The sequence below is a fragment of the Labrus mixtus genome, chromosome 12 (assembly GCF_963584025.1).
Source record: "Labrus mixtus chromosome 12, fLabMix1.1, whole genome shotgun sequence".
In the NCBI taxonomy this organism is placed as follows: domain Eukaryota; kingdom Metazoa; phylum Chordata; class Actinopteri; order Labriformes; family Labridae; genus Labrus; species Labrus mixtus.
Genome location: NC_083623.1, coordinates 25,405,625 through 25,432,571, shown reverse-complemented (window position 1 = coordinate 25,432,571; position 26,947 = coordinate 25,405,625). Strand labels below are relative to the sequence as shown.

The window sequence follows — 26,947 nt, the reverse complement described above, 5'->3', positions numbered from 1 at the left end:
TGTCCCCCTCTCTCCGACAGGTCAGCTCTCCCAATCTCTCGGCCCCCCCACCCTTCCCTCCCCATTCCTCTCTCTCCCTCTCCCTCTGTCAGTCGTCCTCCCTAAATCCCACCTTCCAGCTCCCTCGTCCCCCTGCGCCCTCCTGGAGCTCACACAAACCTTCTCACTTAAGAGATGCTATCGCTTCTCTGCCATTCCCTGCTGCTCATCCTTGTTCAACAGGTAAGAAGAGAATTATCTTTTTACTATTCTAACACTGCAAACAGACGGACCATTGAGGACACTCAACACCTGCCATACATGAAGAAACTGGGAGATAAACAACTGGGATGCTTGGGAATTCTTGGTATAGCAGAGGTTCAAAAAGTCTCCTACAGAGGATCAATGCATCTTGCTCTGTTTAGAAAAGTTTTGTAAGTTCAGATTTCTTAAGAACCTGGGGAATATTTCCACTTGTGTTCTATGATTGGGTGAAGGTTGGTCTTTCTCTCAAAGGGGAGCAAAGTCTGAGGTCTTTGCATTTAAAGATTCGGAGGACCCATTTTCACACCATGAAATGAGCTCATTCAGTAAACCTGGCAGATAGGCTTCAGATTTTTGGCATAACCCCTCCTGACCCTTGGCAGCACTAAGCAGCCGGGGGAAATGGAGCACAAGAGGCTCAGAGCAGTCACGGTGGCATAGTCAATAGAAAACAAAGATTTTTTAGGAAAACAAGGAAGTAGTTTGTCTATTTGTAGTTTGAATACTAACTTTGTTCTTACTATGAGTGCAGCCTTGTTTGTTGTGGAAGATTAAAAAAAAATCATGTCTAGTTTTTTGGCTTCTTTCTTTTTAAATGAGGCTTTTCAAACCTTAGAGTCCCATCCCCACCTGGGGTCACTAGGACATTAAATGGAGTCGCCGGAAATGTGTATTAATTGATCGATGAAAATGATATTGAACACAGGCTATTGTTGGCAATAGCCAATACCAAAACAGACATCATTGCACATTTGTACATTCATATTGATTCAGCGATGGCGTAATATTGGTGTCTCTGTCTGTGAGTTCACATTGGGTTTTGGCATTGTGGAAGCGCGGCACAGCATAGCTTTAAATATGTAAATGAGCTGTGTCTGACCACGCCCCTCTTTGTAAGGGTTTGGGTGTCTTGGGCTTTCTCTTTCCATGTCCTATTGTTTACAGTGAGAAGGCAGACTCAGAGGGCAGAACAAACACCTAGCTGTGGGCGTATCACCCACCTGGGGGAGGGGTTACTGCCCTTTGTGATGTCATGAAGAGTTTATCTCCAAATGGCCTGTGGAGCAGGCAGAAGACAGAGAGGATGGACTTTTCTCATAATTGGGGGGTTTGTAGACAGACTAGAGACACATGTTAGTCAAAGAAAAACATGGTCAAGTATATTTTGTAAAATATGTGACCTTTAAATTTGTGATCCGTTACAATTTCGATTCTCTTTAGTTAAGGTCATGATGAAACCTTCGCTCTACCATAAGTCCCTTATTTTCTTTCAAAATAAAAGCAGGTTTGTTCCCAAACAAGTCAAGGACCCTAGGCATAAGAGAGTACTAAAATGCTAAATAAAAGCAAAACAACAACTGTTTTGAAAGGCAAATAACAAAATAGAGATATAAAAATAAGATTAACTATTGACATTTAGAGATGAATCGCTATTTACAAAATGTAATCATTAGACAGCCTGAATATCTTTTGAATTTATTTTATAAAAAGGTTATGTGCAAGTATACTCATGTTGTCCTCTGTTTGTTCAACACTTCCCCATCCTTAAGAATCCTTGATGCCGTAACACTCGGCATGCCATAGATCTGTTGACTATAATCTATGCGGTACGTCATGTATCTGAGATGTAGTGAGACATTTAAGTTGAGGTCATTGTGTGTTGTCTGTTCTGTTGTACTGTTTGATTTGTACCCAGTGGTGAAGTGCACATGTAGAGTTTGACCGATTAATCGACCAGCCGATAATACAGGCCGATATTAGCATATCAAGTGACTTTCTGTATCGGCGAATTTTATCGCAGATATGCGCTGATATAAGTACATTTATTCACCAGTCAAACAGCATTTAATGTGAGTTTCATTGTATTACACTAAACGTTCTCTTTCACCAGCAGAGGGCGCTATATTGATTACAACAATCATCATCAAGCAGTGATGCATGTTACTTTCCAGTCGAGTGACTGCATTTTGATGGATGAACACAATACTCGTATATCTCTATTTATCTCTACAGATCGAACATAGATCTAGAAAAGATATCGGTATCAGATTTTTTCTGTATCGGCCCCAAAAACCTATGTCAGTCGGGCTCTATATACACAGGTGTACAGAGTAGTTTCAGTCTCCATAGGGTCTTTTCCTTCTAATCACAGTAATGACGTGGGAAAAAAGCCTGTCAGTGGTGGACCAACCAGTCCGAGACCGAGACAAGACCGAGTCAAAATGCTTTCGATTCAAAAACGAGACCGAGACCTTCAAAAAGTGGTCTTGAGACCACTTTTTATTACTGATTTCCAGTACTACAACACTAGTTTCCACTCTGCTGGAAGGGGGTACTTAAAAAAACATTTGGGGAAAATGAAGAGTATACCCACTTCTTCAGGCACCACTACATCACTGGTTGTACACCTCATACAGGTATACAAGGTAGCTTATTTCTGTTTTAAGATAGTTCATAACATGCAAACAGTACATTTAATTAAACTTAGAACCAGAACCTCTTTTCCAAGTGAGACCTGGTCAATACAGGAAGTAGTAGTTTCACTATGAATCATTTTTGTACTTGTTAGTCATTTAGAGTCTAAAATATAAAAATACCAACTTTCCTTTTAAGTAACTTTGCAATTAAGTGTGCAAGAGTGATGCTGTTCTCAGCTTTCCTCCTACAAGTGATGTATTTAGAACTTATTTCTAGCCCTGAATATTTACACTTAGTTTTAATGTATAAGAGAAGACGTTAAGTCTTGAAATGTAAGAGCAAAAGTATATCTGTATGCAAATTCAGTTTAGATGTAGGAGAAAGCGTAACTATTTTCCCATCAACATTTTGAAAAGGTGGCATTGTGGTGCAGTGGTTAGCGCCGTTGCCTCACAGCAAGGAGGTTCCTGGTTCCCATCCCCATCAGACTGTGTGGAATTGCATGTTCTCCTCGTGCCTGTGTGCTTCCTCCCTCAGTCTAAAGACATGCTCATTAGGTTAAATGGTGACTCTTAAATTGTCTGTAGGTGTGAACATGAGTGTGGCTCGTTGTCTGTCTCTACATGTCAGCCCTGTGATTGACTGGTGAACAGTCCAGAGTGTACCGCCCGATGACAGCTGGGATCGGCTTATAGCCCCCCGGGACCCCAAACAGGATCAACGCTGAAGATAATGGATGGATGGCATTGTAGTGTGAGGCTATTCTGAGGAAATCTATTATATGTATTGAAGCTGCTTATGCCACAGCTAATTGCTGCACAAAAAGCAATTACAATTTTGATTCAGGAGTCAGAATAAGCAAAACATTAATGTTTAGCATGTCCGGTTTCCAAAATCCAATCCTTCAGAAAAGTTGAGTTGCAGTCACTCATGTATCTCTGTCCTCCTCCTCAGTGCCTCAGCAGGGCTCAGAACAATGGGCAGCTGGCCGCTAGAGATGGGCGAGCTGCTGCTGAGAGGCGGCAGTTCTGCCAATGGCCCTGCAAGTGTCAGCCAAGACCCTACTGTGCCCCGGGGGTGAGCTCAGTCCTGGACGGATGTGGCTGCTGCAAGAGCTGCGCCCGGCAGATCGGACAGTCGTGCAACGAGAGGGACGTCTGTGACCCGCACAAGGGCATGTACTGCGACTTCTCCGCAGACAAGCCGAGGTTCGAGGTCGGAGTGTGTGCGTGTGAGTAGATCTAAGTATTTGCTGAATAAGTCAGATGATATATGAACGTAAGAGAAAGAGTTTAATTGAAAATGTTAATCCTGAAATGGACAAACACAAAGATAATATAAGATAAGATAAGAGTCTTTTAGAGTCCAAACAAAAGAAATACTCCTTTGACTCTGAGGACTGATTTAACAGAGCGGAGAATTTTTCCTTACAAAGATCTCTGTAGAAACAGTTCAACCAGACCACAGAGTTAATTAAATTACATAATAAGTGGAGCAGGAGGGCTTGCTGTTGGGGAGGTTTTGAAGTTTCGACTGGAGAAAGCATCTCAAATGAGAAGCTTCTGCCCTTCATGAATGAAGGACAAGCGCTACACAAGGAAAACAGTTGAGTCTTACTCAACGGGTAAACCTCCAGTGTTGAAAAATGAATCCAATGTGGAAGTGCATACAAAACTTCCTCTAGTGTCCACTAGATGCCGGTTTCAAAAGACCTACATTTACATACACACCCCATATTAAAATGTCTGTTTTGACAGCAGAATATAAACATGTTTACACCCAGATTAGTTAATGTCTTCATTAATGGATGTAAACATCGATGTTTAGAATTCACCCATTTTGATTTTCATTAGGGAAACAAGTTATGCATAATTAGGGGCGTGTCTGATCTGACTGCAATCGCCCATTGTAGCGGTTTGTCAGGAGGCTTTATGCTGCATTCAGGAGCTCCTCGGATGGTCCCAGTTTCCAAGTTGGGAAGTCATTCTTCCGACTTTAGTGTGTTAACATGTTTTCAGTTGGGAAAGTGGAATGTTTTAACAACAACAAACAGCGTGGATTCTACAAAGACGATGTGTGGAGGGTCTCTGTTACGAGTTATATTTGACTTACAAATTCATCTGCAATACAGGAATTAATCAAAAATATCTCAATATTAACAAAACATATTTTGACCCCCATGTTGGTGGCAAATATGACGTCAAGTCAGCAAGCGCCATATTCTTTCCAAAGTTTCCAAGTTGTTGCTCTGACTTGAGCAGACGGTCATGTGCAGGAGAAGCTGAGGAATTTTTAAGATGACTGAGATGAGTTTTAATGATAAAACCTGACCATGTATGGAACAGAGCTGAGAGGATTTGGGTGTCCTCACAGTCATTCCACAAGGGGGCGACTAGATATGAGATACATGTTACTCAAAGTAACAAACCCGTCAGTTTTAGTCCTTATTGGCTGAATTTGATCCATTTGGTCCAATAAAATTTGGATCCTAGAGGAGACGTTTTATAAAATGATGTTTGTTGGGGAGCCAAGCATGTCACGTGCACTCTCTGAAGCATCTTGACGTCACCTGTCTGTTCCTGCAGGGGGCGCTGGAGTCCCATTGATGGTGGTCTCCATGCTGGAAATCCTGACTCACTCTAACTTTCAGTCAACCTAAAGACAGGCTGAGAGCTGGAGCTGAGGCGGTTTTTAAACCTCTTGATCAACCCTTACCTCGTTCCCACCTGTCAGTCAGGTCAGCTACACGCCTCATTGTGAACAACTCTTATCCTTCATCAAAAAATGTACTTATTTTGTACAGTGTGTGCTGATCGATACATGAGTTTATCAGACCTATTTTGTTTTTTGAAAAATTGGCTTTTTTGAATGCGTGTGTATGTGACTTCCTGTGCTTCTGCAGCCAGCCTCTAGTGGACACTTGAGGAACTGCAGGATTTTGCACCTCAGCTTTGGATTCATTTTCAACACTGGAGGATGATGCTTGGATTTTAGATATAATTCACGTGGGTCATCTCTTTAAGTCAGACAAAATCCATTATTCACATCCCTGAAAAAATCACAACTTTTCCGTTACAACCCTGAGTATTAGAAATGACTTCATAAATAACATAATATCATCATTAATATTTTAGGATCTTTGTCTGTATTTTAAATCTTCACCAGCCCTGACTAGTCCCCCCCCCCCTCTCTCAGACTTGATGGCCGTGGGCTGTGACCTGAATGGGGCCCACTATGAGAACGGAGAAGGTTTCCAGCCCAGCCCCCTCTATAAGTGCACATGTATCGCTGGGGCCATCGGCTGCACCCCTGCTTTCATTCAGAAGCCTGCTGGTCTCTTAGGCCCCGCCCCGCTGATGGGCAACATGCCAGCCGGCCTCCGCAGTGGCCAGAGCCCAAAGAAGCACCAGCAGGACACCACCTACATGTCAGGTGAGTGTTTGTGGAGCAGAGCCGCGGAGAAGGGCCTGCCTGTCTGGATAGGAATGCTAATTACTCCCCAAGTTATGTGAATGAGTAAGGGGGGGGGGGGGGCTTTCATTACTGTGGTAGTGAAGGGGGAGTGAGGTGTGGCTGCCTGTGGTTAGACTGCCTCACAGAGGGATACAGACAGATGGATGGATCCAGTTATAACCAGGACGACAGGGGCGGCTCTGTTTTTATTCACTTTGATGTATCAGTGCTGGTTTGTGCGCTCTGCTTGGCATGAAACTCCGTTAAAAGTGTTTCTTTAAACAGAAAGTGAACATTTAACTGGTGAACGTACAATGGCCCACACTAACGACAAGAGCAGTGTTGACTCTTTGAGTGTTTAAATATCCAAAAAGGAAGGCTGAACATTTTGTTTTTACATTTTTATGCAGCGTTACAAGTGTCCCTCCTCTTTCCAGGTCATCTTAACTCAGGCGGTGGCACCAGAAATGGAGAGGCGAGATTAAGTTTACCTTTACATTGGACGCTTTTCTGAGTTACTCAAAGACGCTTCACAAAGAACAACAAAACAAAATAAAGAGGAAGTAATCTAAAAGTGCTTTCACACAAAAAACTCCTGAAAATCTTCTGATCTTTCCGGGAGGGGCTGTATCTGTGTACGCAAACATTGGTGGTCAAATGTTTTCGTTCGGACTTCACTTGGAGTTTCTCCTGCCAGACCCTCTATAGTTTTCTGCATTAAGTCAGCGAGTGAGCGGAGAATTCACCTCGAGCCAATGAGAGAGGGCGTGACGGTCATATACTGTGATTGCTGCACAGACAGTCTACGATCTCTGTGCTCGTAAATTAAACGGCTACAAACTGGAATTATCTGGATATTTTCAGGAGTGCAGATGTGATAACGGCACAGACAGAGTTTGTTAGTGGCTGTAGGCGATTCAGAAGAGGTGTTAGAGATGTCATTAAGGAGAAAAGTTAGGGGGGGGGGTCTGTAATGGTTATGGGAGTGAGTTCCAGAGGGTGGGAACGGCAATGGAGAAGGTCCTGCCCCCCCTCAGGACCTGTGGTGTTGGTGCGTTCCATTTGATCTCAACAGTCAGGAATTCAGAGGTGCTGGTCTGAAACGTGGTCAGGACCGCTCCCCCTGAAGTCAGAACTCTGATTGGACGCATACATTAACTCTGTCATAACGTGTGTTTTTCAGATATCAAAGTGGAAAAAACTCTTTGGGATGTCTCAAATAAACTAAAGATTTGTTGCTTTTTGGTGCGCCTGGTGTCACATCTCAAAAGAAACATGTAGAATGAATAACTCATATCTTTAAAACAAGGGTATTCCTTGAGATGAGTATGTATTCGGGGGTCTCTCCAGTCCGTGCTCAGCTCGACAGTTAAGTGGCACCCAGACGGGCTCTTGGTGTAGGGTGTTGTTGACACAGTGCCCTTTAACTGTAATACTGAAAGCTTACAGGGATCCTCCTTTAGCCTGGAAGAAGAACTGTCTGGTCCAGACCACCCCCTGGAGCCCCTGCTCCAAAACCTGCGGCCTGGGGATCTCGGTGCGCGTCAACAACGACAACGGCAAGTGTGAGATGAGGAAAGACCGCCGACTGTGCCTGCTGCGCCCGTGTCAGAAGAGCGTGATCAAGAGTATCAAGGTGACCGGTCTATTCAAGAATCTAGTTTCAGATATTTATAATGGTTTTTCATTTTTAACATATTAAAATGAAACCGTTTATATCCTCTCGTAGATGCCGAAGGGGAAAACATGCAGGGCTAAATTCCAAGCGAAGAAAGCGGAGAAGCTGACCCTCTCGGGCTGCACCAGCACCAAGAAGTTTAAACCCACGTACTGCGGCGTGTGTACAGACAAGCGCTGCTGTGTGCCCAACAAGTCGCGCATGATCAAGGTCAACTTCACGTGCAAGGGAGGCTCCAACACGCAGTGGAAGATGCAGTGGGTGACGTCCTGCGTGTGCCAGAGGAAGTGCAACGACCCGGGCGACATGTTTTCTGAGCTGCGATTACTCTAAGGGAAGTCCAGAGACACAGACGCAGGAGACGAGACCCCCCCCCCCCCCCCCCCCCGGTGTCAGACTGAGGAACAAACACACACACATGATTAGGTTCAAAAAGAGTCATCTTTAGAAGGATCAATTTCTTTAAAAAAATACACAAAAAAACACACAACACTGCAAGACGGACAAAACCTAAGGAAGAATGACTTCGATCATTAAAGGGACACTGTGATATTTTGTGTCATTTGGAGATCAAAGTGATGTGTAGGTATATAAAGGTTTGGAATTGCACAAGGTAATGTTTGTTAAACAGTAATGTAAGGGCTGCAGTGTGATCACGGGGGGGAAAGTTGAGGCGGCAGTGGAAAACCAACTCCCACATCCTGCGAGGCAAAAGTACCAATTATGTCGAGAGAATCTCAGGACAAAAACAACTTTCTCTGAAGAAAACCTTTATGTAATGTTGCTAAAACACTTATTACAACAATTTGAAACTGGCTCTGTTAAAGGCAGGGTTGGTCATTGCTCTGTTTACACCCCGTCGAGAAAATGACCAACTCTGCCTTTGCTAAACTTTAGATTTAATTTGGCAAATTTCCCCCTAAAAACGTAGCAGCCGTTGAACCTTAAAATCATGTTGACCCCAAAACTAGAACTTAAAGGTCACATATTATCTAAAAAACACTTCACCATGTTTCTCTAACACTAATATGTGTCTCTAGTCCGTCTACAAACCCCCCAATTATAAGAAAAGTTCATCCTCTCCGTCTTTTTCCTGCTCCACTTTTCAGAAAATGTGTGTGCTCAAACAGGCCGTTTGGACATTTTCCCTTCATGACATCACAAAGGGCAGTAACCCCTCCCCCAGGTGGGTGACACTCCCGCAGCTAGGTGTTTGTTCTGCCCTCTGAGTCTGCCTTCTCACTGTAAACAATAGGAGCGAGAAAGACCGAGACACCCAAGCCCTTCCAGAGAGGGGGCGTGGTCAACCACAGCTCATTTACATATTTAAAGGTACAGACACAGAAACAGCCTGTTCTGAGCAGGGCTGAAATAGAGGGGTTTATAGGCATGATCAAATACAGGATCAGAGTGGATTTAGAACAAGAAACTTCACACATGTTTTGAGGAGCTCTGAGACTTATTTAAAGTAATGGAGGATAATATGAGACCTTTAAAGTTCTCCTCAGTGTTGGTGACGTGCCTCAAGAAACCACAAGACTCGAACTGAAACTACAAAACCTCATTCAATAAGAAAGAAAGGCGGCAAGATATTTCATGAAAGTTTGAAGCTTTTCTTTTTAATGAACTCTTTTCTAAGGACATGATCGTGCAATAACGTTAAGTCATGTGGCCAGTGCATTAGTGGAAATGGCAGATGTACCGTAAAATCTGGATGTAAGTCGCACTGGAATATAAGCGCAAACTCACACGAGGCAAAGGTGCCCGTACTGTACTCAAGCACCATGCCCCCCTCCCTATTCCAGGACTAACCAGGGCCTGAGCACGGTTATCTCTTGTACATAACGTTGCAATTCAACACATGCATGGCTTTATGTGATCATGAAGCATGCTTAGTTTACAAGACAGGCTGAAGAAAGAATAAATAAAAGGGACGCTCGGTGGAGTCCCCGTCCGCACATCAGAAAACAACACAGAGAACATGAAACTTTACAGACTTTGTGGCTTATTTTGATCAGATACAGCCAGAGCACACTATTTCTCGATAATGGAGGCGGGGGCAGATTATACTTAATCTCCACGTTGTGTACCTGTGCTTCTGCTCGTGTATGAACTGTACCATGCCGAAGAACACCTCTTCCAACGTTGCCAGAACTAAGGAAGTGTACCGTGATTGACCATGGTATGGAGAACTCACAGTAGTCAAACAAACTGGACTTTAGGGTTGAAGCGTGCTTGGGAACGATACAGATTGCCTTGTGTGAGTGCGCCCTAAGACGCAGCCTTGTCTGAGGGTCACCCTGAGGGGGTAAAGGTTTAAACTGTCCTCGTGCGTGACACTTTTCACTGTGTTCAGCAAAGTTGACAACGTGCAGTTTCTGTGCAGCTCTTGTAGCACCATCTGTTTTCACCATGTGGAGTTTACAATCCTGACGGCTACAGCAGGACACAAGCTCAGCTCTCAGCCTCACGGTAGTGCTGATACTTGAGGAGTACGGAGCCACAGCCCGGGACCAACAGCCCGGGACCAACAGCCCCTTCCCACCTCCGCTGGTCACTTGTTGTCTTTAATTGAGGAGTCTTTTCAATCAAGCCAGCGCTCCACAAGGTTGATTTACTTCACCGTATACCAGCCTTCTTTTTAAAAGCACAATAATGACCTCATGAGGGAGAAAAGTTGTTAACATGGCTCCTTCAGACTGATCTGTGTTCAGCACTGGGTGACGGCTGCACATGCAGGCATGACGTTGCATGTCTGAGTATTTTGTACAGGTGTATTAGTGGCACAGGGATATAAGGTGCAGCCCGTTGTTCAGATGTAAAAGTGAGTCTAATACACCAGATTTTACGGTAATTCATGACCAAAACCTCCTAATGGTCACCTACATGTTATATCAGGTTCTAAAACATATTGAGTGAAACTCTTGTAATGTGACATGTTGTTCCTGAAAATGTTGAATCAGGTCATAAATTAGACAGTAACGAGATATAAATTATAAAGGTATGTACAAACATTTTGGTTGTGTTGTGTCATTCTTTAAAAAACAATGATCATCGCATTGTAAGCAGACAGAGAACACACAAACACACACACAAACACACACGCACGTTAACATCAGAGCGACCTTCATCTGGCGATGTCGAGTCTGGGTGCATCGGGCACGAGTCTCCCCTTGGTGGCGTCCAGCTGATTGTATTCTTCGATCAGTGAGTCGAGGGAGCTGACGGCCTCTGAGAAGAACTCCTGCTCCATCCCGTCAACGTGCAGGTAGTGGTGTAGGTGAGCCTTCAAAGAGCAGAAGGACAACAATATGATGTCAGGCTTTAAGAGGGAAAACAAACACAAGAAAGAACACACACAGCTGGTAATAAGAAATATTACTGTTGGAATGAAAAAAAGTTCAGAATACAAGTCACACCGGGAAATAAGAAGCAGAGAGAAAAAATGTTTGAACTGTCTTCTTGCGTGACAATTTCTTATGAACTCAGCCAAGTCGACAGCATGCAGTTCATGTGCAGCTGTGTAGCTCTAAAGTCTGTTTTCACTTTGTCAGGGTTGCATTCCTACTAGCCACAGAGTAGTCCAGCTCTCAGCCTGCGGGGAAAGATGTGATCCTTTATGATAATATTTTTCAACCAATTACATTTGTGTTTTTTGGAACAAGACGGTACACAAGCATGTTTTAAAAGCTCATTATAAACTTTATGACCCAATTTTTTTTTTTCTAGGCACACTTTTGCGACCCACTGAAAATGACTCCTCGGCCCACTTTTGGGTCCTGACCCACCAGTTGAGTACCAGTTTTTTAAAGAGCACTCCAAAAGCTGTGGATATATATTACATGTATAGTTCAAAATATCAAAACAGATGAGTTATGAAAACAGTGTGTGCTCATGAGGACAATAACTAATCAGACCTGTTTCATGTTGTGAACCAGGCTGTAAACTCGTTAATTTACTGGCTTTTTTGAATGGGTGTGTATGTGACTTCCTGTGCTTCTGCAGCCAGCCTCTAGTGGACACTCGAGGAACTGCACTTCAGCATGAGCTTCATTTTTCAACACAGGAGGTTGCATGCTTTGTTCAGTCACACGTCATTCTTCTGGACTCTTGACACTCACACATGAAAATCAGATGTTTTTTAAATTAACTCTTTCTGAAGGAGAGTCCTAAACCTTGAATGACTTAAGAGCACCTTCTTTCTGTAGAGCTTGGTGAAGCGCTCCCTCAGCTCGATGAACGTGGGCTTCACACAGGTGTTGTTGGCGAGAGCTAACAGCGAGTGGGAGTGACCCACAGGAGGGACCGAACACAGGCCCGTCTTCCAGCCCTCCTGGTTCCACGAGACGAAGGGCAGCGAAGGCTTCAGTCTGGAGACGGGACATAAGTGATGGTTAATGGGGCCCCAAAGAGGAAAACTTTACCTTTAAAGAATGATACAAATTTATCAGAATCATTCAAAACTGAAACGGTAACACCACTATTTTTTATAACTGCAGTCTTGTGACTTTGACACATTTTGTAGAAAACATGGATGACTGTACAAGAAGAGGAATGACTTCAAGATTTCAACATGACATTTTCTTTTCTAGAGTTGTGGGACTAACTCTGAAGTCATCGCTCACCATTAGTCGTGCCATGAACACTGAGGCACGATCACTCCCGATCAACTGCTCCTGACCGGCATGTTTGAGGTTTTGGTTGTACGAGTGCAAACACTCCCAAAGTGAGAGCTGAGACTCGAACTTTTTTTTGCACAAACTGACTGGCAGCAGGAAAACACCATGGCAACAGCATACATGCCTGTTTAAACTGTCTCCCCCCTCAGATCATGGCAGAAACGCAGATACGCACATTAATGGTGAGCTCTGGTCGTGCGATCTAAACCTTCCAGTCGTAAGGTGTGAGATGACATTCCACCACGATTTTCATACAATCGTACAGGATACGTCCGGCTTTAGAGAAAAGGCTTTTGTTCCTTTATTGTAGAGATAGGACAGTGGATAGAGATGGAAATCAGGGAGAGAGAGAGTGGGGAATGACATGCGGGAAAAGGAGTCGCTGGATTTGAACCTGGGCAGCCCGCTTGGAAGACTACAGCCTCCATATATGGGGCGCACGCACTAACCACAGCGCCACCAGCGCCCCAGAAGAGAAGCATTTTTGAACCACCTTCATTCTGCTTTTATGCTTTAAAAATACTGAGTTCATCTTTCTTTCGATTAGCAGCTCTTTAATGTTACACAAATATAACAAACATCCTGTTAACTTTTTCTGTTGCACACATGTTGCACTATGGCTCCAGTGAAGAAGTGTGCCCTAAAGAAACTTTTGGCGGCTAATATTTCTGTCCTTTCCTCCCCCCCTTCTTTCCCTCCTTTACACCATGGTCACGTCCAAATATGTGCGCTCACAGCAGCGTCTGTCTCACTTTCCCCTCCACTACGCGCCACAGAAAAAACAAGGTCTGCAGGATGCTGAATGGACCAGTCATGAATCACTGCCGTCAGGGCTAAATGGGGGTACTTATTTGGGAGGCAGAGAGTGAAGGTCATCTCTGGGCCCCTGTCAGGAGGTTAGGGGGTTTACTGAGTTGTGTGGGATGTTTTGATGCAGATGGAGACGGAGGATGGTGCTTACCTCTCAATGTTCCTGCGGAGGTCAGACACCTGCACGTTGCCCCTCACCATGAGGGCGCAGGCCAGGTAGAGGCTGTGCTTCGGGTCGGCCCGGATCAGCTGGTGGTCTTTACTGACGGCGTCGCTAAACATCTGATCAAGTCTAGACAGGGAATTAAGAGACATGTTATAAGAAAAGAAAATGACAGTCCTAGTTGAGGCTCCATCAGAGTATAAAGTCTACATTATTAATCTTGAAGGGTCTTGAAGGGATTCAGGACCCTCGAGTAGGACTGGCTGGTTGTGTATTCAGGGGTCAACATGTATAAGAAAGAAGTGTTTTGTACCTTTATTTACTCTACACGTTCTGCTGAGCAGGCAAGACATCCTTAAGCAACACCCTGCTTTGCATTCAAACACTTACAGATATTCATGCTGAGAGTTTGCCCAGTGAGACCACCACTCTTTTTAAACCAATAAGCAGCTCCTCTGGAGAAGACGAGGTCTCTACGGTTCAAACACAGGATACTTTCATGGCAGCTGGATTTAGGGAGGAGGAGGGAGGAGGGAGGAGGTGGTTGGCGGATCAAATGCTGTTTTCCTGTCAGAAGCCTGCAGCTCCATGAATTCTGGTTCATATTAAAGTTGGGACTGACTTTTTTCCATTTGGGGGTCTTAAGGGGCTAAGGACCAATGAGTGCACATTCTTGAGGAGGATTCAGTCATTCAGCAGAGAAGCATGCTGTAACAGCAGCAAAATAAAAGAATCCTCACAGAGTTAGACCTTTTTACTAAGTTCATAATTAGGGCTGTTACTTTCTAAATTAATCACATTTGTTGTTATCATGTGAATTGGAAATCCAAAATTACAAACCTTTATTTATTCTTGAAAGGACACTGAGGTTTCCCTCATTTCCAACGCCGTCGAGATTACAAGCAAAGTCAAACACAACATACACTCAGAATCAGTGACAAAAACCACTGAGATCAATTAAAACAGTTACAATTTGAAACAAAGTGGCTCAAAATCAAATTCCTGAACTCTGGAAGAGAGGGAAGAACTCTGATCTTTAGAGTTTGCTGGAGGGCGTTCCACGAGTTTGGGGCATCAAAAGAAAATGCAGATTTACCGAGTTCAGTAAAAGCTCGAGGGACTTTAAGAACGGGCCAATCAGAACAACGGGTCATGTAGGCGCCTGAATTCCACTCCAACAGGTCTGTGATGTAAGGTAGAAGTTTTCCAATAAGAGCCTTAAAGATATATAAAAACCAGTGTTTGCTACGCCTCTCTTCAAGAGAAGGCTGACCGACCCTCTCATACAGATCACAGTGATGAGTGTCAAATAGATCAGCTGTTATAAACTTGAGGGCGGAGTGATAGACGGCGTCCAGAGGCTTCAGAGTTGAAGCTGCAGCATGTCTATAAATGACATCGCCGTAATCCATCACTGACAAGAATACAGCGACACTGAGGACGACTATCTACGGTGAGCCTAAAGGGACAAAATAACATGAGATTAATCAGGATTAAAGAAAATGTACTGCATTCATTTCAGACCTTAACTGATTATGAGTAACTAGTTATGCTGACAGCCCTAATAATGATCATTTTTCTTTGAAAGTAGAAACCAGCGTTACATTTGTGTCTTTGAAGTCACTGTTTTCATTGTAGCTCACAAATGTTGTTAATCTACCGCTGCCTCACCTGGATCATATTTGTTCAAATGTGTAAGCTCATAAACTAAACCTGCCTGAGACAGTGAGAGAGCAGTAAATCATTTGTCCTGTAGGGTTAGATAATGTTTACAGTCTCTGGAGTCTAGGGGCTTTGAAGAGACCAAGTAGAAAATGTATTTTTAACATCCTGACATAAAGGTCTGACTCTGAAGGGATCCATCTTCATGATATTCTCAGATTTCTAATCACAATTCTATTAAATTTGACAGATTTGATTTGATTTATTTAAGTTTTTATCTGTCCGGCTGATTGTAAAACATGAATGTCTTGTTGTCAGTGAGACTTTAAAGGTAGAGTCAGCAGCTTACAGACTATATACTAATGTAACGATCAATCATCACTTATCCATACATGTGTGGTGGTGACTGTCTGCAGAGACTCTGTCCTGTCACTGGATCTTCATGTTTTGTTTTGTTTTGGTTGATGCAGTGTTGGTCTGCTTTCTGTTGGACAGGCAGGTGACAAACACCTGTGGTTAGCTTGTGCTAACGTGTCGTCGCTTGCAGTGTAGGTACAAGCAGTAAACGTACATACTAAAGTCTTGGAGTGAGTGTGAGCTTCTGGTGCCGATGAGCCCAGGAGGAGGGGCAACAGTTTGAATGTTGCGTTTACAAACTGCAACAAACATTTGAACTGACTGCACCTTTAAGAACCAGTGCACATGTTTTGTTTTTTTCCCACCCTCTAACCAGTGAGGTCATTGATGGGGGGATCCCCTCTCATTCATCACTAATGTCAACATGACACCCGTGTTGAGGGGATGATGGAGTTCACGTGAGCTCACTACTCGGAGCTCTGCGGGACACCAAACAACTGTGAGAGAAAAAAATAGCTGCAGTGACAGTGAGAGCGCAGTCACCTTCTGGGGGGGACGCTGACGTCTGCCAGCGTGTAGAGAGGCGTGAGGCTCGGTAACAGATAGTGTAGACGAGGAAACGGGACCAGGTTCATGGCGATCTCATTCAGATCCATGTTGAGTGATCCCTCAAAGCGAGCTGAGCTGAGACACAGGGAAGTTAGAGTGACACATAAGAGAACTGAAGAGGCGCACTGCAAAAACTCAAATCTTAGCGCAGTAATCAAAGTGTCGTTCTTAAGCCACATTTACACCACAAGTCCAAATACAAATCTTATATTAAGTTATTACAAGCGAAAAATAAGGCCTAGATTGTTTTAATGAGTCAAATGTAATTATTAAAAGGTCGAATCAATAAGATATCTACTGAATGAAATGATAAAGGTATCTTACTATATGATCAGACATTAATGAAACATGCTATGTTGAAGTGCTGGCTTCTCTGACAACAATGCAGCAGCCAGTATGTCCTCCTTCTAACTTTAGATTCTGGTCCTGAATGCTCTGGATTTGTTTGGACCAGAGAAGGTAGGAGGTTTTAAGGCACCCCTACATGGCCGTTTTGGACGCCCCTTGGTTTGTCAGATATGAGAGCAGTTATCAGGTCAACAGGTGTTGCAGTGATGGAAGTGTTCAAGAGAAGTGGTTCAGATAGAAGTGATTGTACCTGACCTAAAAAGCCTCTGCATGTTTCTAATAAGCTCCACGAGCAGAAACGTGCTCAAACTAGGATCAATATTGGAGATGCTTTTGAAAAATGGAGAGAGGTTAGAACACAGAAAGGTTTACAGACCCATGCAGAGCTGGATAAACACTGAAGCTTCAGTGTACACCACATGGTGACCTGCGTGAGCATCGACTCTAGAGAGGAGGGGGCGGGGGAGACAGCTCTCTTTAATGTTTTGAATTTTGACTGCAGTACCTGTTTTAAACACTAGGTGTCAGTGTTGCATATCACTCCTATAAGCTCCTTAAAATAAGATCTAACGTCTCATATCAATAAACTAAATGAATATTTTAGCTTATTAGCAGATTTAACATATTACGAGCGTTTCATTTTTTGTGCTTGTAATATCTCAAAATAAAATGTTGATCTGGAGTAGTCAGGTAAATATGACTAATAAAACGTATTATGAGATATCTGTCTGGAAATGAGATAAACACACTTCCTAAGATTTGAGTTTCTGCAGTGTAAGTGAAACTTATGAAGTACTGATTTTACAGTAAAAGACCCTCCCCCCTTTGCAACACATTCACAGACTCTACATGATCAGTTCCTCACTGTGAGTGACAGTTTTTTATTACAGCATGTTTCCTCTATCATTAAAGTTGCCTGGATGGCTATAAGGCCTGTGCTGATTGGTTAACCTGGTCCTCAGCTCAAAAAAAGTCAAGCTAAATTTACAGTCGAGCTGTGGCGTCTCGCTGGCAGCGATGAAATCCTCCCTGAAATACACCAGCTGCCCTCTCAGTCCTCCAGTCTTCCTATGAGGTCGGACGAGGTGAGCTGATTTATTTACCGAGGCTAGCTTCTCCGCTGATAAAGCAGCTCATGATGATAAACCTGACTGACAGAGTTCGGTCTGACGGAAACTTTGGATGAGAAAGAACTGAGCTCATTGTATATTATGTAGTATTATATTAGTATTGTATATTATGTGGTATTATAAATATTCAGTTTAAGTGCCTTCATTAAAAATTTATTAAGTTGGAGGTTGGAAGTCTTTGATGAAAAGATGTAGAATCAAGAGTCAAAAAAAACAATAGGACTTAAACCATCGAAGCATGTTTAACAGTGATACTGTTAGAGCCCGACTGATTCGATCAACCAGCCGATATTATCGTCTGATATTATCTGTTCAGTGACTATCGGTATCGGTTAATCTTATCTCAGATATGCGCCAATATTACTCGATTTATTCATCAGTCAAACAGCATTTAATTTGAGTTTCAGTGTATTACACTAGCAGTTCTCTGTCACCAGCAGAGGGAGCTATATGGATTACAACAAGCATTATCACTCTCAGGTGATGTCAGGCGATGATGCATGTACATGAGCAGTTACTTTCCAGTTGAGTGACCATCTTGTCTTCTTTAAATATCTTTTCCACAAGTGTTTGATAACTGCATTTGAGGGATCATCACAATAAATGTGTATATCTATCTATCGCTACAGATCGAAGATAGATCTAAGAAAGATATCGGCTGATTTATCTGTTTCAGATTTTTTCTCCCCCCAATATCGTTATTGTTATCAGCCCCAAAAGTCCCACATGGGTCAGACCTGAGATACTTTACCTGGTGATGTTGAGCAACAGGTTAGCCACAATGTTGTTCATGGCGTCAAAGGGCTTCTCTGCCCCGCTGAGCCCCCCCTGCCCTGAGATGACTGAGCTGTCCGACTTGATCACAGAGCCCGGCTTTCCAACGTGAGACATTTGTTTTATCTTGTTCACAATGTCGACCAACGACTGCAGGAGGAGAAGAGAGAGAGGGAGGGAACTATTAAATCTGGGGTCTCTTTTATAAAACAGAGCGTAGGATCCATACTAAGAGTGTACGTACACAAGTCAAGACCACACTAACCAAGACTAAGACATACCCGAGTCCAGAGTGCTCCAAGACAAGACTAAGATATTCAGGGATCAAGGTCGAGTCAAGACCAAGACCGTAAATATAAATGAAAAATCATCATCTTGTTCACAGGGGGCGTGTCACTCACTTAGAGCGTGACACAGGGAAGGTTGAAATCTAATCATGATGAAGTTATTATGAAGTTTTTTGTTCTTTTAGAAAGAGGCTTTTTCCTTCTAATCACAGTGATATATATATAGACTATCAGTGGTGGTCTTGATTTAAAATCTGGAGGGCGCCTGGTCTGAAAACGAGACAAGGCTGCGTAAAAATGATTTAGATTCCGAGACCAGACTGAGACCTTCAAAAAGTGGTTTCGACAGAAGTATTGAGACCAAGACTGATTTTGAATACCACAACACTAACGTACAACAAAAACCTGAAGATGGTGTACGGTAAAAATTACTCATATTTGTAAAACAGGCATACGCACAGCTGCAAGTGATGTCCCCTTTTTAAATCACAGCGCACCTGAAAATTTGCGCCCGAGGATCAGCTCCATACACCGCCCTCTACACGCCCACATTCAACCTTACACGGTCAATGCAAAGTTCATCATGAATGAAAATGCATACAAACGAGCGGGCTGATCAAAGGTCTTCAGCGCTGGATCATTAGCCAGATTCAGGGCGGAGAAAATAAACGTTCATGCAGTCGTCCTGCAGCGGCAACACATCATTACAAACGAGTGTATCTTCAGTGTTTATATGTTTACAGGACCCACACGATAGATAGATGTCATAATGCTCATGTCAGTCAACACTCTACGACATTATTCATCAAAAGCTTGATCGATGAACATCACTTTTAACAGTCATGTTTATAGATCACAAACTTAGCTGTGATCTCAGTCTGTGCACTCAGCAGGTTCGTTTGCAGAGAGAGGGAACATTAAACCTGCACAGACCTGGTTTTCAACAGGAAGCACACAGTCAGCGTGCTCCGTCAGCTCCCTCATGGCCAGGATGCTGTTGTACGGAGACGTGATGACATCATCCTCTGCAGATGGATAGATGGAGGTGACGATCCGACACACCTCGGGGAACTCCTCCTCCAGCAGACCCAGCACTCTCGTACCCAGGCCCGAGCCCGTTCCTAACATTCAAAAACAATGGATTCACTTTCTGTTGTGGAAATGACACAAACTTACATTGGTGTTTTTTTAAACGGTTTTTCAAATTTCACTTTTCAAGGTGAATGCTGCCCCCTGCTGGTTGAGAGTATAAAGTGAAAGGAATTCGATGAACTTAAAATCTCAAATGTTATTAAGTTCAACCTGGAAGATGTCCGTCATATTCGACCTTCTCTGACTTCACAGCAGGCAAAATCTAACATGCACACAAAGAAATCTTTGTCACTTCTCACATAACATTTTACATCTTGGTCACATACAACAGTGAGCTCGTTAAAACACATCAAGTCAACATTTTGGACACCAGATCTCATCATTTACACTACTGCAATATCATTAGTTAGAATAAGATTTTAAACCTTACTGGATGTTTGTTTTTTTTAAAGTTTGAATGGGCTCCCCCTTCACCTTTACATTATTTTATCCGTAAAAAAGCTAACAACAGGATAAATAGCAGAGAACAAACTAGAGGACACTGTAATGTACAGAGGTGTAGAACTGAAGGTAGTCTGGGTCGCCCGTGGACAAGCGGTTAGTGCGCATGCCCCAGGTTTGAATCCACTCTCTCTCTCCCTGATTTCTGACATTATCTGCTGTCCTGTCTCTAAAATAAAGGAATGAAAAGCCCAAAAGATAAACCTTTAGAACTGAAGTTAGTCAGAAGGTGGCGTCTGTTAAATGACCAGCACATGTCAGGGATTGAGACGACTACTTCACCTTTCAAAGAAAACTCACATTGGTAAAAACAAACATATAATATGTGTCCTCCACTTCATGGTGTCCGTTCTCGGGAGCTTCTGGATCATCCTGCGTTTTGAATGAGCTCATCGTCAGTGTGTCTGTTATTTCTTATGTGACTGATGTGTCCATTCTGTTTGTCAAACTTTCGGTGAGTTCTTCTGTGAGCTGTCCAGAAGACTGTAAATTGGATTTACGTTATTGTCAGTACCTGTCTGAGGACTACGGATGAAGTTAAGCTTTTGTGCTAATTCCGGTATATTTACATCGTTGTGTATTGAACATGTTGTTTAATGTGCACTGTCCTAATTCAATGTGTCTCTGCTTCTTATTTATGTCTGCAAACATGTTTATTTAGAGACGCTCCCATTATTTTACTTTAAAACCCTTATTGGCTGATACCGATGTTTGCTTCTATCATTGTGTACCTTTAATTTGTTGTTTTGTGAGTGATCAGTTTGAATTTTCTCTCCAGTGTCCACAGCATCCAGACTGAGATGACACTGTAAGATCTGATCTCTACGTGTACCTGTGAACTGAGCTGCAGATTTACATCACACACACTTTTATCCAGACTCTATGAGATCCAGCTGGATACAGTCTAGCTGTGCCACAAAAATCTGATTTGGGCTGTCAGATATGCTGCGTTCCATTGTACTCAGAACTCGGGGAAAAAAACGACCTCTGACTCGGTAAAGTTCAATGCAGCAGCTATTCAAGTCGGAATTTCAAATCAGAAACTATAGGGCAAACACTAACAGGTAAGCAGAATGACCTGTTCGTTAATTATTAACTCAGATTGGATGTCAGAAAAACCGACATGGAATTATCGTCTTCCTACAGGCAATTGAACACAGCATATGAACAAGGTCAACAAATATGCGGCTTACCTCCTCCCATGGAGTGGATGAGAAAGAAGCACTGCAGACAGTCACAGTGTTCTGCTGCCTTCCTCAGCTTGTCGACGATCTGCTCCCTGTAGGCTGAGCCGTACGTCATGTGTCCAACGGCCCTGAAGAACAAGCAGCACGTCGTTCATATTCTGAGCTACATGTATTGATTCATCTTCATTTATTTAAACATTAATTAACCAGGAGAGAAACTCATTAAGATTAAAAATCTCTTGGTCAAGAGTGTCCTGGCAGAGTATCACACACACATACAAATACAAAAAAAGACCCTATTAGACATTAACAGACATAATTAACTCATTTAAATATGCAAATGTTTGTCAAGAAGATCGTTCAAAAGATAATACAGTGGTCTCCTCTCAGGCAGCAAGTCCTGGAGCACGCAAATCACTGAAGCCAAATTTATTTTGGTGCAAAGGAACGTTTCAACACACTGCGTCTTCCTTCCTCAGAGTCCAAACCAGGAAGACGCAGTCCCTCCAGCGGTTTGTGTGCTCCAGTACTTTCTTTGGATCCTGTCTGAGAGGAGTCCACAGAATTATATTTCTACAGTCCTTCTCTGAGAGCAGCGGCCTCTGTTTGTGGAGCGTCTGAAGAGTTTCCTTCTAGTTTGTTAACATCGCCCACAAACACATCAGGGAGATCATCTACATCCAGATGTGTCCGCCTCCAAGTCATTTAACTTCCTCTTAAAAGCACTACGTGAAGGCGCACGCATGACATCGGCCTCGCCAATCGTCCTCAGAAATTAACGCTATTCGTTCGCACTACTAACAGTGTAAGTTTGTAATAGTGAAGAAGCCAGAAATGACATCGGAGACACCAGAAAGCAACAACAACAACAGCAAAAAGTTAATAGATCAAACCCGCAACATGATGTGTCATTGCCGTTGCATAGCAACAAACATGCGTGCCAAAATAGCTGGTGACAGATCATCTCTACATCATCTGATTTTATGAGGTGCTCCCCCCAGAGGAATCCTCCAGTAACACGCGTTGTACATCAGGAAGTATGTGAACATTTACGTTCACGACGCAGCAGGTTGTCTACGTGTACGCGTGTTTGAAAAGAAAGAATATTTGAGCCTGAAGGGTTTCTAACATCATTACAGAAAGGAACTGTAGATATAGGTCACTATATTTTATCACATTTTTAAACATAAGCATCCTTTACATTGTCAGACTCAGTGACAGAACTGGTAAGTTAACCTTGTAGAACATGGTGCTGCTGGTCTGGTTAGTTTATTTGTACTGTTTTTAGACTTTGTGGTTTGAAATGATTATTAGTGCTCATGAGGGTTTGGGTCTTTGTAGAGGATATAACAAGGAGTAAGGTCTTCTACCTGCTAATACTAATGAAGATTGATTGATAATCGGACGAAACACCAGAGAGGGGAGGGTCCCTCTTGGTAACCCCGGTGATGTCCTGGCTCTGGCTGCCCATCAGTCTACAGGGTTGAGATGTGGGGGGGCTGAGGGGGCCGTTTGGTAGGGTAGGTAGTATCAGCGTTGTCACTACCTGGAGCTTGCATGTACTGATCCTGAGTCTGTTGAAGCTGGCAACGCTGTTTGAGTTGCCATGGTGACTAAGGGCCATAGGGTAGGTTCTGTAACTTATCAGAGCAGCATGGTGCCATCATCAGGATGAGGGGGGTCTTCACTGAGACTTCAAAGTACTTCAAATTGACTTGTTTCCCCAGAAGATCACATTATAGATATACTAACAGCATGTCCTATGGAAGCAGTCTATAGGACCTTTACAAAACGTCTTAACCCTTTCAGTTATTTGGACCCCAACATGTGTTCTAATAGGGCCCAGCTACACAAAATATTGATTTGTAACAGTTGCCCCCGGCCATGTGAGCTGGAGAGCTGACGTCCTGTGGTTCGTCTGTCTCTCACCAGTTGTTGCCTGAACCCGACACGTCTGTGAGGAGCTGCGTGCTGTCGAAAACCTCTCTCAACGGGCCCTGTAGGATCTCATTGACCACACCCTCCTCCATGTCCACCAGCACCGCCTGTGGATTCAAATATGCAATTATGAGGCCAGCACGTATATTGCATTGCTCTTTGCCCCCCCCCCGTCTTCATTCCATAAATCCTTTTTATAACCTTAACCAATGAATGCCAAAGCTTTCGACACAGAATTCCCTGCCTGACCTTGACCCTGACTCTGAAGTGTTACGCCTGGGAAGCCTACAAGATGAAAAACTGTTTCCTGGTAAAGGCGAGAATTTACCCTGGCCTTCAGATGTTGGATCCTCCCACCAACACAGCAGGATCCCCCGTCACGTTTCCTAGAAAAGCCCAGCATATAGAAAATCGTCAACATAAAGGGGACTATTTTAAGGAGGAACAGGAATAAGTGGTTAAAAACAGAAGAGATTACCTTGAGTCCACGTTTCGGAAAAAACTACTGAGGGCCTCATCGTACACTCCTTTCTGAAAAACAAAGATGTGTTACAAGGGATGAGTTTACTGTAGATGTGACCATAAAAAAAAGTCTGTTTTCAACTGATAATGTGTGAGAGACTTTCTCCCAGGGATGCACCTGAGATATATTTCATCAAACTGTATTTGATTATAAGTTACAGTTAAAAAAATGTTTTGTCTTTATTTCCAGAAACCAACATAAGATATCATTTTAAAACGCTCGAGACGGCAAAAGATTTAAAAAAATCTGTGCTTGATGATGGAAATGATGGATCATTCATGAAGTTCTGTCCGAGGAATAACTTTCATCTTTTTCGACGTGTATCCCACTGAAAGGCGCTAGATGTCCAACAGAACACGGACAAACCGATTTAAAGGCAGGGATGGTTTATTTTTTCGAAAGCTAGTATTATTTAAAAGTAGCATTCCCTCAGTGCTCCGTCTACACCCCCTCCCCTCTGTGCTCCCTAAAAGGCCACGCCCCTCACTTACATGCACATCTCTTACATTGTGTAGAAACTACGTCATCCATGTCTCATTCAGCAGTAAGTAAACTCACAGTATAAACTCCGTCATCGGTGATGCTCTTTGAGTGTGGGCTCGTGCATGTTAGGGGTAGAGAACGAGCAGGGAGGCGTCTGATTGGTTCATCAGATTGGCACCTCGTGGCAGACATTGGTTGAAGTTTTTACAGGCTTACAACTGATACAGATGACAGATTTTCTTTGTTCCTTTTTCAGAGAACATGAGTTATTAATTTCTGTCAGGACCTAAAGACAATTTCAATCAAAAATCTTAAAAAGTGGATCTGGAGGAAATGACCAACCCTGCCTTTAAGGACAGTTTCTTTCCCAGAGCCACAACCACACTGAACTCAAACATGCACTGACCCTCCAATGCATCACCCTTCCTCTCTTATTCACCTACTTATCCTTTTGCAATAATATCATCCATCTATCCATTATCTACACTGCTTTTTCCCGATCGCAGGGGGCTGGAGCTGATTTCAGCTGTCACTGGGTGAGAGGCGGAGTTACACCCTGAACTGGTCACCAGTCAATCACAGTGCTGACATATAGAGTCAGACAACCAGCCACTCACATTTAGGAGCAATTAAGAGTCACCAATTAACCTAACGAGCATGTCTTTGGACTGTGGGAGGAAGACTGAGTACCCGGAGAGAACCCACGCTACATGAGGAGAACATGTAAACTCCACACAGAGAGACTGCTGTCAGACGGGGATTCAAACCAGGAACCTCCTCACTGTAAGGCTTGTGCACTAACCACTGAACCACTGTGCAGCCCACTGTGTATTATATATTTATTAATTTTAACCTACTTCTATTCATACACTTTCTACCTGAGCGTCAGAGCATACATATATTTTTTCTCTTAATCAGATTTTTCTAAAGCAGAAAAAACATTTCTTACTGTTGCAAAATTTTAATTTCTGACTGTGCAATAAACGTATATTCTTCATTTGTGGCAAGCTACTTTTGACTGTGTAATGTACGTACATCATCTGCTGTAAATATTTTCTACACAGACATCGTCCCTCTCTTCTTCATTGAATGCAGGCTGTTTGTAGCTGTGGAGGTCGCTCTGTGCACTGGAAATGTGCTGCAAAGCAAGAAAATATGCTGAAAAATTGTTTGATTTTATTTCTGGTTTCTGAAAACATTCATTAAAAGCAAATAGATAAATGATACGTTAAGGGGAAGCATTTCTAATTTCATTGTATAATGACAATAAATAGTTTCTATTCTTGTTCTAATTAATGACTGAGAATAAGAGTAAGAGTTCTTTTTGAATATGCTTCTATTAAAACCCCTTTTATAACAGCTATAACTTTTTCAACTAGCAATTGAGAGTCATGGTAAAATGCAGTGAACGTATACGTTAAGGACATTTCAAATTGTCTTGTACTGCAGTCCTTGCTTTAAAACATACAGTGTTATAGTGTAAACAGATGTGTGGTGAGCTGAATGTGTTTGACTCAGCTTTTTATATCAGTGTGTTGTGTGTATTTAGAACAAACATCCTGCAGAAACATTTATTTTAAGAGCCGTCATTGCTTTTCTTTCTTCATCTGTGAGTGTGTGTGTTCATATTCAGTTGGTGCATAGTCCTATATTAGCCCTCTAGTAGAAACAGGTGTGTGTGTGTGTGTGTGTGTGTGTGTGTGTGTGTGTGTGTGTGTGTGTGTGTGTGTGTGTGTGTGTGTGTCTACCTTACACATCAACCTGTATGTGTGTCAGTGTTGTATGGGATGGCGCAGGGTCCTTTTATAAATGTGTTTTGGAATTCATGTGTTTTTAAACCTACTTGTTATATTTTTGTTATGATATTATATTGTGTTTGTTTACTTCTGTCTTCTGTAAAGCACATTGAGTTCACATGTGTATGAAATGTGCTGAAAACAATAAAATAAAATATAATATTTGACACTCACTTTATTGACATGGGCATGTTCCCGTAAAGCAAGATCCCAAAACCTGCAGCCGACCTGGTTTCCACACTGTCCCACTGGAGAACACGGATTTAAACATTAGACAGCATAACTGAATAAATAAATATTATACAATTTATAGCTGACATATCTCAAAATCAAGCACAACACTTCCTGTTATTGTTTTTTTTAACTCTACTGTTTAATCAGTTATCTCAGTAGTTTTACTCACCTTGGACGACGACTGACTGCGTCATTGCAGTAGGAACACAAATATATTCCCATAAAGATGACCTATATCATATTTAATCTTCTCATCTCTCCCGCATTTACTCGTCAAAACGAGTTTTAGAAAAACTTTTTGAACGCTTCTTCAGACTGGCGCCCTCACTTTGTTTGGTCGAGCTTTGATGACGTATCACCATGGAGACGGTGTAGCTGCGTCTCGAGAGCGAGCTGCAGCCCCTGGCGTGACAGGAGCGACTGTAGGACAGGAGTGACTCTCATAAGATTATTTCCGGAAACGAATCTTAACAAAGCCAATTCTAAAAAAATGTATGGTAAAATTACAATAAAATAATTTCTTGACAACTTTTTAATCAACGTAAATTGTGAACTTAAAAAAAAACTTGAGGCATTACATTT

The 26,947-nt window shown here is 42.8% G+C and overlaps 2 protein-coding genes across 3 annotated transcripts; one reads left to right on the top strand and one right to left on the bottom strand.

Annotated features, from left to right (window-relative positions):
- Positions 1 to 83: 83 nt before the first annotated feature.
- On the top strand, positions 84 to 8,628 carry ccn6 (cellular communication network factor 6). 2 transcript variants are annotated; one of them, XM_061051379.1, is made up of 5 exons: positions 84 to 222; positions 3,616 to 3,892; positions 5,857 to 6,093; positions 7,578 to 7,750; positions 7,844 to 8,628. In XM_061051379.1, exons 1-5 carry the CDS (start codon positions 175 to 177, stop codon positions 8,123 to 8,125), a joined length of 1,017 nt encoding a protein of 338 aa, XP_060907362.1. In that variant the 5' UTR covers positions 84 to 174; the 3' UTR covers positions 8,126 to 8,628. The 2 variants fall into 2 exon arrangements, with proteins under 2 accessions (XP_060907362.1, XP_060907361.1); XM_061051378.1 differs by having other exon boundaries at positions 7,557 to 7,750.
- Positions 8,629 to 9,384: 756 nt separating this feature from the next.
- tube1 (tubulin, epsilon 1) lies at positions 9,385 to 26,718 on the bottom strand. The gene is made up of 12 exons (XM_061051354.1): positions 26,535 to 26,718; positions 26,306 to 26,379; positions 23,808 to 23,860; positions 23,658 to 23,715; positions 23,321 to 23,436; positions 21,398 to 21,519; positions 19,545 to 19,732; positions 18,302 to 18,474; positions 16,007 to 16,147; positions 13,433 to 13,573; positions 11,988 to 12,162; positions 9,385 to 11,078 (listed from the first exon to the last, which is right to left on the bottom strand). The coding sequence occupies exons 1-12, from the start codon at positions 26,557 to 26,559 to the stop codon at positions 10,920 to 10,922; spliced, it is 1,425 nt and encodes a 474-aa protein (XP_060907337.1). The 5' UTR covers positions 26,560 to 26,718; the 3' UTR covers positions 9,385 to 10,919.
- Between the last annotated feature and the right edge of the window lie 229 nt (positions 26,719 to 26,947).